General features: G+C 36.6%; 1 protein-coding gene across 1 annotated transcript in view; it reads right to left on the reverse strand.

Annotated features, from left to right (window-relative positions):
• NECAB1 (N-terminal EF-hand calcium binding protein 1) overlaps positions 1-20737 on the reverse strand; it is a 145998-nt gene that overhangs the window by 68129 nt on the left and 57132 nt on the right. Inside the window, exons 4-5 of the mRNA XM_069466244.1 lie at positions 13615-13640; positions 5884-5981 (exon numbers count right to left, since the gene is read on the reverse strand). Coding sequence (XP_069322345.1) covers positions 5884-5981; positions 13615-13640 — 124 coding nt within the window. The remainder of the gene's footprint in view (positions 1-5883; positions 5982-13614; positions 13641-20737) is intronic.

Genomic DNA, 20737 nt, shown 5'->3' on the forward strand with positions numbered 1-20737 from the left:
AAATGTTTTTGTGTCATGATACAATTTAGAATTGTATATTTATAATATGTTCAATATAGAACCACATAAACCTAAAATAAAAAATTTTTAAATGAGAATCATTAGATTTAAATCTATCTTTATGATATCTATAAATCAACTAACCACTTTGTGACTCAATTTCCTCATTTTTGACATGGGTATGTTACTATTTGTCTAACACTCCTCACTAGGATGTTAGGAAGAATAAATGAAATAATGTATATTTTTTCAACATGCTGTAGCATGTTGAAAACTCCAAGGTACTATATTAATGGTAGTTGGCATTTACTGTTATTCCTCATCCTCTTTTCTGTCATAGCCACTGTGAAGGCTGCAGAAGAATAATTAGGCTTTGTCTGGCACCTTGGCTTAGGGAAGTCAGATCAGCCACGAAGAGTCTGGCAGAGCTGCAGCAATGGCGAGAAAGGACCAATGACGTGGTTGCCAGGTGGGTGCCAATCAAGTCCTGAGCCTGCCTATACTTCACTACGAGATCTTGTCCTCTCTCCTCCCAGAGTATCCATCTTAGCCACCACCTTGATGATCTTTGCCTGAACTGAGCACCCATACCCACTGTGGGAACCCTATCAGTAACTTCAAAGGGGCCTCTTTTCACCTTTGAATTATCCCAAAGTCATGCTCATGTGAATTAGAAGAGTTAGGTATCTCACCTCAGTTCTGTCCCCACTTGCCCAGTCACAAGTGATGGGTTCTCTGCCCAGGATTCCTTACTGTCTGAGTCAGCAGGTACTACAGGGTCCTTCAGAAGAACACAGTCTTTCATGAGAGGACCATGTCCCTCATGACCATGAGCAACCTTTCCAGGGGCCTGGGGGTTCCCTTTCGCCAGGCACTGGGCAGAAGTCTGGCCAGGATTGCGAGGATTCTAAGGCTTAGGCCTGATTCAGGGCTTTCCTTCTACTGAACCAAACTTGTACCCTCAAAAAATTAATACTTCTCTCTTATTTTCCATGCTCCTAGTGTCTACCTCCTCTTCCCTAAATACACTCACATAGATCATTTCAAGGAACAAAGGGGATGTCAAATAAGCTGTTTGGCAAATGTTTTCTATGGTTGCTCTGAAATCCAAGAATAATTTTGTCATTTTATCTATAAGGAACATTTAAAGGATTTAGTGAAACTAAAGTAAAGAAGGAAAATGCTCGCCTGTTGTAAGACTAAGAGGCTCTTTTACTACTCCACACATGGTATCATTTCAGCTCTGATATTTAGCTGAAACAAGGGAAAATTTTAATGATAAATCCTACATAAGATTATAGTAATTAATGATATTTTCCCCAAATAGAAATTCTGTGACCTATTGCTATTTCATCTTTTATATAGTAAGACTCATAAATGAAAAGATTGTGATCTTTAAGTAAAAGGAATATGGAGCCCTGGGAAGCCCAGATGCTAAATATAAGGACCTAGAGATAGAGGAGAGATGAAAAGTTGAGATGAAGGGTCTGCAGATGGTGGAGAGAGAAAGAACACAGATCTCACAGACAGACGTAACAGGTAAGGGAGAGACAGAAGCTCAGCAGTGCTAGGACTCAAGCCTATTTTTTTCTTAAAATCATTGAAAATGTACTATAGGATGTGTTTGTTTGAAAAATAACTTTTAGAAGAATACACACACACACACACACACACATACACACATTTTAATTTTGAAAATTTTCACAGCTGCACTCAGTAAGGTAGCTATCAAAGCCTAAAGAATTATTTCAAGAACATCATTCTTCACGTTAGCTCCTGATAATCTCCTTTTAAGCCTTATCAATAAACAGGGAATCCCATTTATATTTACACAACACAGAACATGATGAATTTTAACTGTAGCATCAGAATTCTACCTTTACTTTTTGACATTACAAGCATTTCACATACTGATGATATAAGTTAGCTTATTCCTACCCTGTAGAAAGAAGAAAAACAAATTGACAAGCCTAATATTTTTTGTGACATTCCAAAGTCAGACTGAGGGTTCTGATTTTAGCTCCCTTTGGGACTTTCAGATGGCCGTTTGGAATTTGACCTATGGTGTCTTAGCTCCAGAAAAACAACCATAGTAATCCATGTAACTCTTGAGGATTTGTCAAAAGGATGGGGTTAAGGGGGAAGGAGGAGGAAAGGAAAATAAAGACAAGCTGTATCCGTCCTGAGTCGCCTCATGGAGTTTAAGTTAAGAAGCTAAAGCCCATTTTATCCATTCTCTGACACAGCAAACACAGGTACTGCCAGTCAAGATAGATCACAAATGGCGTATATTTCATTTTTCATAAAAGCCTAGAACAATTAGCCCTTCCTACTGAGACAGGACTTTTCATCTGGGTAAAAATATAGAGAGATTTGCACACAAAAAAAATGCTGGGTTTCTTACCCAGAAGTGTTCATTGTGCTAGACAGTATGAGAAGATGTCAATTCAACAGTGGCTTAAGAAACGTCAAAACACCTGCATTTCACTCATCTTTGAGTTGTCATACAAAGGGACCTTTTCTAATTTTATTTTTGACCATTTTTTCTTTTCTTTTTTTTTTTCCTTTTTTATTTATTTTAAATCAGAGATCTTTTTTTGATTAAGGAGTATGATAATATAAATCAAATGCATTTTAAGTGTCAGTGCCAAGAAAAAGATTTTGTAACTTAAGAAACCAAAATAACAGGTTGACCTCAATTTCAATACCACAAAGCTTCATTGTATTAATACAGGGAAAGGGCCATGATTTTAGTGCATGTTTGGGAGAAAATAAGGAAAATTATATACTTGCTTTTTCTCCCTATTAGAGGAAAACTGAAAGGCTCCTAAATGAATTTAGGAGCAATTTTTCTTTTAGGAGCAAAAGTATTAGCTTTGGTGGCTGTATGAATGTTCATTTAATCAATTTATTTAATCCATCAATAATTATTTTAGTATTATTTTAATTTTCAGGTCCTGTGCTAGGTTCGGGGTATATATGGTAAGAAAAAAAAATTACACAGTTACTCATTCTGATAATTGCCAGAAAGGAACAGATAAGATACTTTAATAGAGAAGACCTTTTTTTTAGATTTTTTAAAAGATGGGGTGGTCAGAGAAGACCTTTCTGGGGCCATGGTGTTTAAGATGAGAATGAGGAGAGAAGGCAGCCACACCAAACAGAGATGTAAAAAAATAAACATTTCCAGAGAGAAGTTACTAAGGAATGAAGTTATTATGCAGTTTCCAAATATTCCTGAAGAGGTCAAGAGAAAATGTATTCTGATTCTACTTTTTTCTGTTTTCTCTGTTCTCTCTTTCTGGAATTTGTCATTTGGATATAGGACATCCTAGGCAATGCTCCAATTTTCTTTTATTTTCTGTGTTGCTTTACTTTTTGGGAGACTTTCTAAACTTTATTTTTAAAAATTCTGTTGAGTCTTTATTTGTGCTCTCTTGTTTTAGTTTCCAAGAGCTCTTTCTTGTTCTCTGGTTGTCCACTGTTTGTTATCCTATTCTTGCTGCATGATGCAATATCTTCTCTTGTCTCTCCAAGGAGGTTAAGAATATTTTTGAAGTTTTCATCTTCCTGCATAATTCCCTTTTGTTAACTCTTTCCTTCCTCCCTTTCGTTTTTTCTTTCCTTCCTTCCTTCCTACCTTGTCTTGGTGTTTTTTGTTGTTGTTGCTGTTTTGGTCTTTGATTTTTTTCCCGTAAGAAGTCTGTGATGCTTCATGGCTGACTATGCATGCACTTTACGTGTGAGTGGGCTAGGAACAAGCTGATTAGTATGCTCAGGGAGAAGGGAGGGATCTGGCTGGAACCTAACACTGGAGAGTCTTTAGCCTTTTCTCTCTGGTATCGTTTAGATTTCTCACAGACCACTCTGTCTGTGTGCCAGGAAGACATAAGCCTCCTTGCCAAAGCTCTGGAGTTAAGTAAAGAAGAAAGCTGAAGGTGTTTTCATTTACTATATAAACTTTTACTTAATCCCTCAACTGTGGTTGATACAGCCCCAGGGCACAGAACTTCTCTTTTTCCCTTTTCAGAAACAAATCTATGTTTTCTACTTGGGTTGTCAAAGAGGTAGTTGCTCAGCTGGGTAGAGCAGAGCAGGGGATCTGGTAATCTAACTGCTTCTCACACTGATTTCCGACAGGGTATCCTATTTTAGCCTTACCATTACTCCTATCCTAGTGGCAACTAGTGCCATCATTCCTGAGCCTCAGCTTCTATGAGCAGAACTGGTGGCTTTCTGCTTTCCTCACTGTATGCCAAGTAGTTAAATGTCTCAAGTCTTCTGTCATCTACCACTTGTCCATCTGCTTTTCAGTTTCCAAATTCTGTTGCTATACCCTTCCCATTTAAAAAATCTCATTTTAGCCTTTTTCATGAGGCTTCAGGAGCAAGCAGAATTCAATGGATGTATAAAATCTGTCTTTATACAGAAATTCCACATATGCTTTAAAATTTATTTGTCATATACCTTACTTATATGCTAAAATATCTTTTTTGATTCACTGACAATGGAAAATTTAACTCTCATCTCTCTTAATCTCTACATAGTGATCAACACTCCCGACTACTCCTTATGTCTTGAATTACTCTCTTCAACTTCTGGACACTACACTCCCCAGCTCTCCTCATATCTTCCTACCCACCACTTTTCAGACTCACTTTCTGGCTCTCTCTCTTGCACCCACCATCAAAAGTAGAAGTTTCTTATGGCACAGTGTTAGGTCTTTTCCTCTTTTTACTTTTTATTTTATTTCTAGATGATGTCATTCAAGTTCTTTGCCTAAGTGCTGACAATTCATAAATTTGTATCTCCAGTCTAGACCTCATCTCTAAGGTCTAGATTGCTGTATCTAATGGTTTACCTGACGCTCTCTAGATGTCTCAAAGGCAAATAATATTTAAAAGGTACAGAAGGAGAACTTATGATCTTACCTCCTGAAACTTGGTCCTCATTCAGCATCCTCTGTCTAGGTAGTGTCACTACCCAGGTACATAAGCTAAAAACTAGAATTCATCATGAGCACATTCTTCTCTCATCCTCCATAGGCAATCCTTCAAGTTCCATTGACATAATTTCAAATACATGTGCAGTTCATTTGTTTTTCTCCATGTTTTCTGCCAATATCCTCAAATACCAACATCTCTCACCCAGACAAGTGAACTTGTCTCCTCACTCACCTTCCGGATTCAATCCCCCGGTATTCTCCACCCTAATCCCAAACTAATTCTTGCATGGTGTTTTTGAAAGACTATATGAGTTTTCCTATCTCTGCCTAAAATATTTGCTGATTTACTTGCATTTAAGATACAGGCCTAAATCCTTAGCTTTGCTGGCAATAGAGTGAAAGGCCTGGCCCCCTCCTCACTCCTGTTCCATCTCACATCATGCCACTCTGGTTTCTGTACCTTATTCTATTGTCCATCTTCATTTCCCTGAGTGTCACAGGCCCCTCCTGACACAGAGGCTTTGCACATGCTGTTCCCTATGTTTCGTTCTCCTTTGTCTGGCTATACAGACCTCTTTTAGCTCTAAGTGCTCAGGGATCATCTCCTCCAGCGTGAACTAGGTGTCTCATCTTGTGCTTCTCTCTGTTGTGCTGTATTGGAATTGCTAACACCCCTGTATTCCCATCAGACGAAGAGCTATTTGAACAAGTCTTTGTATCTTTGTCTCTTCAGCACAAAGCACAGTCTCTGGCATGTGGTGTTCATAATTACATTCTGAATGAATAAAATAACTCACTTAATACAAAGAAAAGTAAATTACCAGTGACAAAAAGGAAGCTATACTTTTATCATACATGAGTAAATAAGTATGATTCTTAAGAAAAATATTTTTCAAAGAAGAGATTTGTATAGAAAATAAATATCAACACTTTCTTACTTTCTTTGTTTTGCCCATTGCCTTCAGGATGGAAAGATTTAGGTCTTCAAGTGCTGCTAGGACATTCTCATACTCGCCCAAGTGCTGAGAAAAATATTCTGAAAAGTGAAAATAATGAAATAAATTTGTGTTTGAGTTTAGGCAATCATAAAACAATAAAAAAATCAACTGATAATTTATTCCATAACTGAGCAAAACAAATAAATGAAAACTGGAAGGTTTTCAAATGAGACTAAGGTGCCAATCTGCTCATTTCCTTAAATAGAAAAAGAAAAAGAAAAAGAAAAAGAAAAAGAAACCTGGATAGTTAGTTATCATTATCTTTGAAGAAATGTGCTTTCCTACAAAAATAAGAAAAAATAAATAAATTTGGATCAACAAGGCTGTTTCAATTAAAAAAAGAGTTATTCTTGATGACATCTTATTATAGATCTCACCAGCATAGTAATTTAGAAAAAAATTAAGTTATATTTTACTGTTTCTTCCAGGAAACATTTAAGGAAGGTAAGCACTCTTCAAGGTTAAGAGTCAGTGATGCTTCAAAACACAAGTGCGATCTCCTGTGGCACCTTCTATGTAACTGCTCCTGTCATGGTCTAATTTTTTTCAATAATTCAGGCAGAGTAAATGTCATGCCTATCATTTTTTTTAGCTGCTAGAAATAAATAATATATGGATATTATGATTAAAATGAAAAATAAAGAACATGGACTGATCCTAAACTAGTAAAGTGAAATATAATAATAGAGTTAAATTCAAAGCCTCTTATTTACTTATAGAAATCTGAAGATTTCTATAATGAGAGCAATCTAGCCTAAGAGAAATTTATATATTGAAAAGATCTAGGGCTTTCAGGTATTAAAACATCAATAGTCCTCACCATTCCTGTGAACTCATCTTTGGATGAACTGTAGTTTGTCTGCCTTTAATGTGCCATAAGTACTTGTGGAATTCAATTTAAATTATAAATATAATCACATGTAAGCCACTTGAGATCACTGGGATACATTTCAGTATGTTTGATGGAAACTGCCTTGATTAATTTATTTAATACTTCAAATGGAATTATTTGTTGACATTGATATTAATAACAAATGGAAAGTACCAGTGACTCATTTATTAGTCAATGTGTTGACTTTTTCTGGAAGAAAGAGAACACAGGTGAGCAATAAATCAATTCCAAATCATGGTTGTCAAAATACAGTCTGTGTACACACAGATTCAAAACAAATGACATATTTTTAACAAAAACCAAAATGTGTTCCTTAACAATGGTGGTATAAATCATCTCTCATAAAGATTCCTTAGGAAGGAATTATTTGGAAGACAAATAGAAAGTATATACTCCTTAAATACCTGCCTCAAAATAACATTTTAACTTTTGGTTATGATGTTGACTTTCTGTTAGGGGTGACAAAGATTTCTGACCTTGTCTGTGCAATTATTTGTAATAAACAAAGTCCCTGTGAACGACATTCTTCATTAGCCTGCAAGCAATGTGCCTGTAGAATATTCATAAGTTGGAAAAATAATCAATATCATAACTAAGTTCATACTAAGTTGAAACAAACAAAACATATAATAAAATGCAAAAAAGTAAAGTTGTTTATTTTTGTTTTTATACCTATACAAAACTTCAAGGAGGATTGTAATAGGGATTTTAAATGCAATTAGACAGAAATATATAAAGTGAAAACAAAAGAAATCTGGTGCTAAAAAGGTTTATTTAAAAAAGAAAAACAAGAGATAAAGCCACCTTTTAAAATAAATACGTCATTCATAAACAAGATATTTGGCTTAATCAGTAAGGTTCCAGGAGAGAATTTTTCTTTTCCACTTTGAAATGGGACCTAGGCACCCATATGTAGCTACATACTGATAAAGCACATGAGAAAAACAAGGACTAGAGGCTTCAGAGCTGACACCTATCTAGACTTCATTCCTTCATTCTTTCCTTCATTTATCCATTGGTTCATCTCAACTCTCTAAGAAGAAAATAATCACTAAATAGCCAAGAAAATGACCGAAAACGGGAAGAATTACAGTATCCAAGCTCTGGATAGGAGTTTAAATTGGTAATCTAAGCATAAGGGTTATTTTGAGGTGGTGTAGCTCAAGTCACTAAAGCTCTTTTACAACTTACTCATTGAGAGATGTGGGTCAGGTAGCCAAGGCAAGTGGGCTCCACCAAACTCAAAGAGGGAAGTTAGATGAAAGAGCCAGAGACAGCTAACATAGACAAAAGGAGATAATTTCCCTCCACTTCATCGTGCTGAGTATTCATGTACTCATTCCATGACCTAAAATACATTTATGTAGTGCCTTTTATGTGTCAGCTGATATAATAGAAGCTTGGAATATAAAGATGAAAAGACAGAACCTCTATCTTTAAGGAGGCTGCAATCCCAGTAGGGAAGATAAACATTCCAACAAACAAACAATTGCAGTACACATGATCATTGTTTAAGATAATAGTTCAAGAGCCCAGATACAAGGTGCAATCCAAATTCAGGGCAAAGAATGCCGAAGTCTGTCTGGGTAAGTCAGAGAGAATTTCACAGAGGAGACCCTACCAATGGGTCGTTAACCGACAACTAGGACTTAACTTGCTGGATAATCAGAGGGAAGCCATGGAAGCAGGTGATAACTTGTCGTGTTTGCAGGAATATGTGTAGTTTAGTGTTGCTAGGACATAAAGGACAGGACAGGGAAATATTTGAGGATGGGAGGCAGCAAGGAAGTAAAATGTCAAAATTCAGTGGTGAGAGAGGAAGCCAGATGTGTTAGAAACATTCCATGCTAGGTGCTCTAACTTTTATCCTCAAGTCTAGGACAGTGTTTTTGACCATCTGCATGAGAATCCTCTAGTGCCTCCCTATTCAAAGTGTGGTCAGTGGTCCAGCAGCATCAGTTTCATGTGGAAACTGGTTAGAACATAGCATCTCAGGCTCTCCTCAGATCAGCTGATCACAATCTGCATTTTAATAAGACCCTCAGGTGATCTGCAGACACATTTAAGCTTGAGAAGCACTGCTCTAAGGTACTTGTTAGAAATGAAGATTATTGAGAAGGTCTCATCTACTAAATCAGAATCTTTGGGTTCCCTAGGAGATCATGATGCAGATTAAATTTGAGACCACGATGGGCAATGAGAAACCATGGAACAATTTTGAAAAGGTGGGTGGCATCATAAAATTTTCCTATTAGAAAGGTTACCCTGGATGCACTGGGTATGATATGGGGAATGTTGGTGAGGCTGTCAGAAGACACAAGAGTGGAATCAATTTCCTGGAATGATTTCATCACAGAATAAGGACCACGGGTCATGCCAAAGCTGTAAAGTGAAAGGAGGATAGGAGCCTAGAATTTCAGCAGTGTGTCTGCATGCCCCAAGACATGACAAGCAGGAAGGCAAGGCCAGTGATGGCTTTGGGAGTGGCTGAGCTTAGACAAATATTTTATTCCTGTTAAGGTGAGTCATGTTTCTCATTTGAATCACAATGCCAGTGTGAGCTGGGCAAATGTGTTTTGTCCTTAAATCATGACATTAGAGAGAGAGAACAATTCAGAATGAATGTTAGTTCCTTACATGCTTGTCCTTTGGTAACTGGAATAACTTCCTGGAGAAAAGACCTACTTTTATTGAAATCCGCATGGACTTGAGCAAAATAGAGTTGTATCGTATTTACGGAAATATGTGAGAACTAATCTTCATCAGTTTAGGTGAAAAAATCTTTGAAAAGTAAAGAGTCTAGACATTGGATATAAGGAAAGAGTATTGCACAATTTATAAGCAGATGTATTAAGATTATGTGTCAGAAAGCAAATTATCTTCTCATGGATATGCAACACACCGTCTTCTCTAATAAAATGCTAACAATAGGTTAGTTTCTTTCTTCCCTACTGTACTTAATCAGTGGTGGTGTATCACCAAAACTACAATTTTTTGTTTTGTTTTATTTTTCCTATTCTTCAAGTTGTTGCATTTCCTAATCCTCCAAGTTGTTGCATTTTCAGGTCTAGCCTAAGAATTCTAAATCAGAACCAAAGGACTCATAGCTGCCACAAAGGTCTCCCCAGGAACTGGCCTCACAAAGCATTCTTATGAGTTTAGATGCGTCTCACAGTATGTACTTTGTTAGAACTTCTCAAGCAGTAGACTAGGTAGAAAAGAAAATGAGATGAGAAAGAGAGCTAAAACCCCCATATTCTCAGTAAGGGTTCAGTTAGAAATTTAGAAACATGGGTTATTTTGAGGAGGTACATATCAGTGTCACTCAAACAGTTTATAACTCAATCACTGAGTGACATGGGCCAGGTAGCTGGGGCTCTAAGGGCCTGGAAGAGGGCACAGAGGTTTCTGCCCTTCCAGCACCCAGACGTGCTGGCACAGGTCCCTCAGCACTGCCCAGGCTGTGGCAAGGCAAGCTGGTGCTGCTCTGCAGTCTGCCCAGTCATGCACAGCTACTGAATGGAACCTGTGTATGAAGCTAATAAGCTTTTATTATGGGAGTTTCCCATACCCTCGGTTTTTATCCATTGTATTTATAGACATCATTTAACTTAACTTTGAACTTATTAAAATAGTTTAATATTTGGTAACCATTTGGATGAGAAATTACACTATCAAAAATATTCAACCTTGCTCACAAAGCTTTCTTACAAATATGCTTTCAGATCAAGCACCCTAGCTACATGAACTTTCATTGCAATTATCCTTCAACCTTCTATAAATATCTCAAAATCCTTACCTACCAAGTTCAAGATTTGCAAAATAGTTCACTAAAAATAAGCAAGGTTATGAAAACAGTCATAGACTGGGTAAGGTCAGGAAAGTAATAATTATGCTCCTGATCACTTCAAATTGGAGCTAAAGATGGCACACATGCAAAAAGCAAAGCCTCGATGCTGGAGTTCAAACATAATTGCCTAATTAAAACTGACTCATATATTGACTGATAGTGATAAAATATGGCCAAAAGTTGTATTTAGGAAGGCCTTCACAACCATATGTGAAGAGTGAATAATTCTGGCACTCCTATAAGCTGCTTTTCAGGCAGTTAACAGTGGAGCTCAGTATCAGGGGAAGAGAATGAATGAGAGAGAGAGATTTGACATTTTAGCTTATACACCTACATAATTCTGTATTGTTAAATTTTTAAAAATAATAGTTAAGTATTAGCTTCATAATTAAAATTAAATTTTTTTGTTTTTTGAGACAGAGTCTTGCTCTGTTGCCCAGGCTAGAGTGCAGTGGCATCAGCATAGCTCACCTCAAATTTCTAGGCTCAAGCCATCCTCCTGCCTCAGCCTCCAGAGTAGCTAGGACTACAGGCATGTACCACCATGCCTGGGTAATTTTTTCTATTTTTTAGTAGAGATGGGGTCTTGCTCTTGTTCAGGTTGGAACAGAACTCCTGAGATCAAGCCATCCCCCTGCCTTGGCCTCCTTGAGTGCTAGGATTATAGGCTTTAGCCACTGAACCCACCCACAAAGATTTTTTTAAAAATAAATATTTTAATAGATTTTGAATTCTAGGTCCATAACGTAGTAAACTGATGAATTAAGTAAAAGCAACATAATAAAAGGTTTAGACACCTGAAACTTTTAATTGGCTTCTAGAAGAGAGCACATGAAATCTACTTTCCATGCCAATCAATTTCTGCCCTTCCCACACCCAAGGGGGAGTTAGTGGGGGTCTGAATAGACATATTTCACTTGCTAGCACTGAAGCATTTGGCTTTGATTAGAATTCAACTTAAATATTTACTTTATATTCACAAAATAATGAGAAAGAAAACTGCACTCTGGAGATTAAAATGTATATTCTTGAACAGAGAGGGGGAGAATTATAACACATGATTGGGAATACAATCACTGGATTTAAAAATATAGAACAATTCTGTTCAATTAAAGCCCCACATACTAGTTCTCCAGCTGAAACTGTGGGGGGAAATCACAGTCAAAGCTTTTTCAATAAATACAAGATAAATACCTAATCTAATTCCATTACGATACAAGAAAGACAAATTCAAAACCTAATTATTTTTTTGTAGAGTAAGTGGACACTATCATACTTTAAAATTTTAAGTATTTTTAAGGCAAGAGGGAGGATAACACAATATTCCTTAATGACAATAGACAGGCGACACAGCAAATAAAGAGTCATTAAGTGTTTTTATCTTAAAAGCCCTTGTATCAGTTTGCTTTCTCTTCAGTTGTACCTACGCAGGCAAAGTTAAGTGAAAAACAAAAAAAATTATCTGAATGATTTGAGGAATGCTTACTTTGGCCTGACATTGAGGCAAATGGGTCTCTCACCTTCACGAAACTATCAAGATAATCTTCTCAATTCTCTATTCATCTCTCTATTTCACTGGCAGAACTCTCTGCACATGGAAGAGAGTGAACCCAGCTTGACCTTTATGGAGATTGCTATTCATCATAAAACCTCGTGGCAATGGTCCATATGGGCCCTTTGGGGCACTTAGCACAGTAGTAGCCATGTGCGGATGGTGCCACCGCTTGACTGTGTCTGAAAGCACAGAAGGATTTTCTCTGTTTTTCGCTGCTGGTGTTTCATAACTAACAAAAGCATGACTTGCTTTTGTACCTAAGTACCTTGCTTCTGCATAAACATACCCTGATTTTCAAGTGGGTTTTTCTTCTTGAACCTGGGAGGGACACTACACAGGGACAGGAAGCACAGAATTTTGTACGACCATTGGAAAAGGTGAAAGCTCATGGTTAGTGATTACACTCATTTTATTTAGAGTTATTGCCTCGAAACCCTGTATTCTGATATTTTGTCTGGCATCACATCTCTTGGCGTTGCTCTACCACTTAGATGAAATGGAAGATAACCACTCTTGAATGTCATCAAATGGCCTTTTTGATGGTTTTATTAAACTCTAAAACCATAAGACTTACAAGATGTTCAGGAACTATCTGTAGTTTCAGTTAGGAGTTCCAGAGAAACTCACCTCTAACCATCAAAACTGTTTTGAGCAGCCAAGACAATAAGATCAAACTTTGACAAAGGTATTAACTTATACATTTATCTTAAAACATAAAACTTAAAACCTTCCAGTATTCAGAGAAATATAGCTGTTTTCAAACTGAATAATTTCATAATGCTCCATATTTTTTCATAAAAATAACGAATTTCAGAAATTTACCTTTCCATATTCCTAATCTTAGATTTTTGCCAAAGATTTGACTTTACAAAGATGAAGGAAACAAATGAAGAGGCAATTAAACCAGGCATTTGTACAGATTTCTCTCTTTCCATTGAATCACTTGTTTTGCAAGTGACATTTAAAACTCCAGAATGGTTCAGGCAGGTATGAGACAAAGTTATTTTTACATTTCGAGGAGACAGCTTTGCAAAACAGTAACAAAAGGCTCTGCACAATATATTGTGAGGAGAATGATGAGGTTGTATTAAACACCAATTTCAACATATATTCAAACTGGTGGAGAATTTGCTCTTGTGAAACTAATGTACTGACTGTAATAACAATTCTCCTTCCGTGAACAAATTAATGAGGCCCAACTTTTCCTGCAGTGAAGTACATGCTTGAGCAAAATTCATGGATAAAGATAAGTCCCTCGAGATTTATCTTTTACTTTATTCCAGAACTAATCATTCCAAGAAATATAGAAATATATCAGATAATATTCTTTTTTCTTCTAAAACAAGTAATGGGTTTGATAGGTCTTAAACTTACCACATAGTTCTTCTGTGTCAAGATTGCTGGAAAGATAAGAAAAAAGTATTATTACTTTGGTAATATTTTTCATTTAAGTTTTTTAATACTGAAATACAGTTAATCACCTATATGTTATTATTAAATATGTTAATAGATGGTATTTAGTTAGGATAGTTCTCTTATATTATAAATTTTACACTGTTTAAGTAGTCTTAGGTCATTAACAATGATTATGTCAGATTCTGTCTTTGAACAAATTATTCCTAAGATTTGTGTTTCCCTGTGGAACACCCTGGGGAAATAATGAATATTGGCAAAGAATGTAGGTTCTGGAGCCAGAATGCCTGAGTTCAAATCCTGACTCTACAATTTAACTTCTCCGTGACCTTGGGTATTTGACATCTCTGTGGCTTAGTTCCTTTGCCCCATGATGGGGACAATAATAATTTCTGTTTCATAGGAATGCAGTATGATTTAAATGAATTAATATATGTAAAACACTTAAAAGAGTAACTGGCATAAAGTAAGCACTTAATAAATGTTAGCCATCATAATTTCTGACTTGATAGAACTGCTAGAATTTTTATACCTAAATTCAATATTTGGGGTAAGTTTGATTTAATGGTTATTTCAAATGATTTGTAAAACAAAATAAAAAGTTACACTAGTTATAAACAATAGAAACCCATCTGTCTGTTTGGACCTGGCATTAAATTTTGCAAAAAGCTCAATTTTGACATTTATAGTATGACATTGACACAACATACACAATTCAGCACTATTCATTTACAACCCTTAGGGGCAGCTGAAGTTGTTTTGACTTTATTCTTCTGTATTGGGCACTCTTAAGTTCTAATGAATAAAATTCCTATCCAAAGAAGGCCCAGGAAAAGAGAGAATATTTGGGATATACAGTCTGATTTCTGTTGGGAATTCAGAATCTTTCTAATATCCCCTTTTATATGCCAGCTTTCAATTCTAGGATACTACATGAAAACAATCTTACGTTCAGGTTAACATTCCCAGTTATTTCTTGGAAGTGTTTTTGTACAGATTCAACTATCTTTGCCATTTCAACTTATTATAAATAAGAACAAAAGATTGTGGCTTTCTTACTAAAAATCTACAATTCTAAACTCCTTTTTTGTTTCTCCTGATAATATTCAAGTTTATTTTTAGATATCTCATCTTCAAAACTAAAATTTCCATACTGTGGATTTTATTAGGAATCCTTAAAGTCTGAGTTCTAGCTTATATTTTACTGAGATTCCTGTCCTGAATATTACTGGTGCAAAAAAAAAAATTTTTTTTTCTGTTCGCAAAACAGTGTGCTAAACACTGATAAACTCCTTAATTGCCTGAAAGAGTTACTTCTGGCATACTAAAATATTTACAACAGTATTTGAGGCAAGGAGAATCTGACTCAAAAAGCAACACGCTCAGTTATTCTGATGGAAGTAGCGTAGAGATGCACACGTTGGTTTATTGGCAGACTAGCAGACTGGCTAAGTAACAAATATGCTCAGCCATCATTGTGATCTTCATTTAACAAAGTAATATTATGAACTCCTAATTCATACAGATAAGTTGAGCAGAATATCTTTCAATTATTATCAGGACAAATGTGTTGAGCTAGTCATAGCACACCAAACAAAACAACATTAATGAAAATCAACAGAAGCAATACTGGGAAATTAGAAGAGAGATAAAGTACCTTTGAAAATACTTTTGAATCATATTTAATTAATTCCATGAACTATATTTGCTATTGGTCATGCAAGTGTCAGGTTAATAGCAGAGGGACAGGGAAGACTGTGAGAAAGACTGTGACCTAGAATTAGATGTGTCCCCTGCAATAGATCAGATGCTGCAGAAACCAACTAAGCTGAGTTGAGCTCTGTGAGCTGGGCAAACCTAACCTAGAGGAATGTGGTGGCATAAGAGATGTGGCCAAAGGAATATCAGGAATAGATGCTATTCAGATATCCCAGCACGCATGGGCCAATTGTTTTAGTCACCAGAGTCCTGACCCCATAGCCAAACATTGGGCCCTACCACGAACACAGGTCTTGCTTCTGGAGGAACAGGGATACTAAAAGGGTTATTAAATAGGGGCTCAAACCATGTCATAAGCCCAGAAAACCAGAACCAGAATAGAAATGGAGATCGGTTCTTATAATCAATTACAATCAATAAGTACTCAGTTGTCAGAATCAATATGATATGCAAAGTAAGGCTGTCAACGTAGTGTGACATGATGTTGAGTCCCACAATATAAGTGAACATGGATAAGAGCTCTGTAACTCCCTTCTGCTGAAGACCATAATTATTCCTAGAATGCAGAGTGGGTCACAGCCAAACGCCCTAAGTATGTTGACATGAGGGCTACCGGGACGTGTATCAGGCAGCATCTGACTTGAAGTATGTACTATAGATTGTACAGTGATCATCACACACTCCTCTATGAGGAAGGAGGCCACGGAAGGAGTCTAGTCTATAGGAAGTCCCATAAGCAAGAGTCTGAGCCTCTCTAATATTGAGGCAAATCAGGGTCAGACTATTTTCACACATAAACACAACGTCTCACATGTAAGAGACAAAAGAGAATTAGAAAAACTTGTCATCCTATTTTCTCAAGCTGCCAGAGGGTATTTCTTCCTGTTTCTTTTTTCTGATTGTCTTCCTTCTTATGTCTTCCACCTCCTGCCATGTTTCCTACCTGTTGGATTTCTTGCTCATTCCGCTCATTCTTTCTTCCATTCTTCTGTAACATCAGCCCCCTACCTTTGGGGAACTTGCCATTAACTATATGTTCCTCATGGGGCTGTTGATCAGAGAACCCCATTCCCATCCTACCTCAACCCAACTAACCCTGGCCATGGCATGTGCACCAGAGTGTTTTCTTCTCCCTTTGGCCCAAAGCTGAACACACTGCATAAGGAGGGCCACTCCCCTGACCAAATAGCAGAATCCCATCTGCCATCGTGCAGTATAAGACAATCCTGAGAGAGAAATGATGGGAGAGAGGGGTGGGAGATGGAGTGGGAGAGCATAAATGAGGAAATAAGAATGAGGATCCCAAATCCCTAGAATCCCTGGGACAAGCTTTACACCAGGAGTCTCCAGTATGCAAGTCAATGGGTTCTCTTTTTGCTTCAGCCATTTGGAGTTGGGTTCTTTCACCGGTGGCTTAGAGGAAGGCTGACTTAAATAGAGAACTCACAACCAATGATAGCTCTACCAAGGGACAAGTTAACCTTCCCTTCACATGGGGCTTAAATTTTGGGTCTTTTACTCTGTTCCGCTGTGTCTATTGTGGAGTAGTTTAACTCATTCCCTCCCTCCCTCCTTCCCTTCCTCCTTCTCTCCTCCTCTTCTTCCTTTCCTTTCCTTCCTCCTTTTCTCCACCAAATAGTTATTCCTTATCTAGCTCCTTCTCCATCTGGAACTCTTTGGGATCCTCACAAATGCTCTCCAGAGCAGTGCTTCTCAGACTTTGTGGTGACGAAGGAGATTTTAAATTTCTAATTCCTGCCAGACTGATATTTTGGTAGAAAACTATGGAAATGGATTATACGATCATGTGCTTAGATGTTGTAGCAATGTCAACTTGCTATAAAAATTTCTAAATAACTCAAGTTTTCTTCTTACTTCAACAAGGACAAGTAACAGTTGGAGGACCAGCATTAGTCTGTGACCCAGACTTTGAGTCCCAGCAATATAGGGAGCTGCTAGAGTTCAAATGAGTTTTAAGGCTTCTGTTTTAATTTTCAGAACTTATTTTTAAGAAATGTGGCTTGTATCAGAACTATCAGCACTGCGTGGAATAAAAACTGAGTTCCACTTCTGGTTCTGCCATGAATCATTTGTCTCCATTGTCTGATCTCTTAAAATAATTGGATTTTAGAAAAGCTCAATTTTAACTGAAAAAAAGGCTTATGATTCTAGATCTTAATGACTTAGCAAATAATGTCAAGAAAGTATTAAATGCATTAATACTCTCTCATCTTGTTATCTATTACTTAATAGAATTTCTATATAAAATGGTCTGTCTTGGCATCATATAAAATGGTTTCACTAATAAGGGGGTTCCACAAAATGAGTGGGTCTAAGAGTTAAGCCTCAGAAAACTCACACATATATTTTTATAATTATACAAAAGCATCAGAAAATTGTCCTAATTTAAGAAAGCTTGATATGACTAGGAATGTCTAAATCTTTTCAAAAATTAAAAAGAACTCAGAGAAATAAAAAGGTTACTTTAGAAAGTAGGAAGAATGATGGGTTTGGAGTATGTTTATACTTTTCTTTTTATGAAATGAAAAACTGTTATGCATAATTCTGAATCTAGCATGCCTCATAAAATGCATGATCTTTCTTTCCACTAATATTTCTAAAACTCAATTTTGTGGGCTTATTTCAAATATCAGATTGCCTTTGAGAATTCAATCTTTGTCATCAAGCAGACAATATAAGAAAGGCAAGTAGAAACATTCCAGAAAATTATTCAGTATAGTGGAGAAAGATAGCGTTAGGATTGAGAAATGAATTCTTCCTTTTTTCCCTCATTAAAATCAGTATTGTATTTTCACCAAAAGCCATTCAAATGTTTGAGATGGACACATAGGCAAAATAAATTTTTTACAAAGTTTACATATACTGATGTTATTGCAAAGGGCAGAAGTTGCAAAAATTAAGCACTACATTAAGCATGATATATATTAAAATTAAGCATTATGTTAAAATGCAAAATGTTAATTATAAGTGAAAGAGGAAGAAGGTTATTGTGGGGAACCAAGATATGTGGTATCTATTTCATCTATCTTGTGTACTAATAACAAGTTCTCTGATACTATGAATTCTGTGTGTGAGTTGGAGAAGGGGAAGAGAAATACTTTGTAAAAACATTTTAGACTTCGCATGCACTTTATATATCCAACATTCAATAGAATCTCTTCCATTCCACTTATTAATTTATCCATTCAAAATATGACTAAATAGTGATCTTCTATTATTTTAAAAATTCACTCCCAAGGAAAAACCATATTAACGCAAACATAAACAAATATAAAAGTCTGCATATATATGCTGAACAAGATATTCCTTTAATAGCCTGCATATCCTCCTTCAGGCCCAATAAATGAAAGTGGTTCATTGGTTTGCCTCATAAAACACCTCATTTCAAAAACTAAATTTTGCAAGCTTTTTTCAAACATCATTGTTACTATTGAGAACTCTATCTTCATCACCATACAATTGGCATGCCTGTTTGTTTGAACAAATAATCTATGTACACAGTACAACATTCAAAAGGTAAAAAGGTATCTCTAGTATAAAGTCTGTTTTCCTCCCACTTCACCCTTTAGCTACACAGGAACATCTATTATTAGCAGTTTCGTGTGTGTCTCTCCAAGGATATTCTTATATGTACTAATAAATTCATGCACATATATTTTCCTTTTCAATCAGAAAGTAGCATACGGTACAGGATATTCTATATCTTGCTTGATTTACTTGACAACATATCTCAGACATCTTTATCTGTATATGTAGCGTTGTCTTATTCATTTTAATCGCTACATAGTTTTCTACCATAATTTATTTATAGAATTCCCTTTTCAGTTAGTGTAACTGTTAAGACAGGTCACCTCCAAACTAATTGAGAGGTAATTTATATAGAAAGAAGTACCACATTAGTGCAGTAGCCTCTAACTATTCCTCCTAAGCCCAGGCAATTTCCTCTCCAATTCATCCTCCATTCATTGCTATCAGATGACATCCCATTCTCAACGTACCATTCTCATGTTTCAAACTTGGATTTAAATCTGTACTGTAAGGCTATCTCCTATATTGGCTGGGAATCAGGAGATGTGGGTTTGTCTTAGCTCTACCGTTTACCAGATGTGTGATTTTGGGCACGTTACATTTCTAAGCCAAAGTTCACTCATGTATAAATTAAGAATAATAATACCTTTCTCACAGGATTGTTTGTGAAGAGTGAATAATGTAATATATGTAATGTCTTTAGCCCAGTACTTGACACATAATTAACATCCCCCAAAATGGTAACTGTTATTCCAAGGGACACTTAGACAATTATGCTTCTGCAGACCAAAGGGGTGGTAGGTTCTTAGTCATGTGACAGCGTTTCCTTTACCCTTAACCATATGACATTGGTTACCTGTCACTAGGAAAGGATGGTGTAGTAAAGTCTAGGCCATTCTTTTTCTAAGTGTTAATTTATATACATGACAAAGGAAAGAGAATAAATGCACGAAATGTTCTTTAGTCTTTATATCTTGTCGTATGTCAGGGAAATTTTGCAGCTGGCTTCTTTGCAAGAAGCTCAAATGAGGGAGGGAAAGGTGGAATCGTAATGTCATCGCTGCCAGTCACACTAGGTTACCCTGAGTGAGAGAAGTTCCTGTTTACAGAGCTTGCCTATGGGTGAACTTCTCCTTGGCTGTCCCTCCTAAGATCAGGAAGGGGAACATTGTGGGATGTGTCAATTCTCCTTGGACATGGAAACAGTTATAACAAAGACCTCATTATCACAGAAATGTGAGGAGCCAGTGGAGATGATATATGTTACTGAATGTTATCTTGAATAGGAAATAAAGGAATCTGTAGAAACGCCTGACTGATGGCTGCTTCTTAGAGTGCTGAACCTTGTACTCACAGTCTTATAAAGCAATCTGTTAATTAGCATGAGATCTAGAAGGAAGAAAAAAATCATCCCTGATGTTTAATAAAAAAATTTTCCCAAGGAATCCCCCACACGATTCTGAAACTAGTGGGATATTCCTGCCTCCAAAACTTTGCTCCTGCTCCTCTCTGGACTTGGAAGGGCCTTTTCCTTCCTTCCTCTCATATCATCATATTGGGCCCCGCCAATGCCCTGTGTGTGTTCCATCTTCTTCATGACGCTCTCTCTGACCACTCCAGCTCATCTTCAACTTCCACTCTTCTGAACCCTCAGCATCAATGACCATTTTGAGAATCTGATAAAAGGTATGAATCATCTCTTCATTCACTATCCATTTACCAACCCAGGAATTGCATATATACATATGAACAAAAACTAGTTTGGTAGTTTAAGGATTCGCTAAACCTATCCTGGAAACCCTAGGTTCTAGAGCAT

Source organism: Eulemur rufifrons, chromosome 3, assembly GCF_041146395.1.
Source record: "Eulemur rufifrons isolate Redbay chromosome 3, OSU_ERuf_1, whole genome shotgun sequence".
NCBI classification, from domain to species: Eukaryota; Metazoa; Chordata; class Mammalia; order Primates; family Lemuridae; genus Eulemur; species Eulemur rufifrons.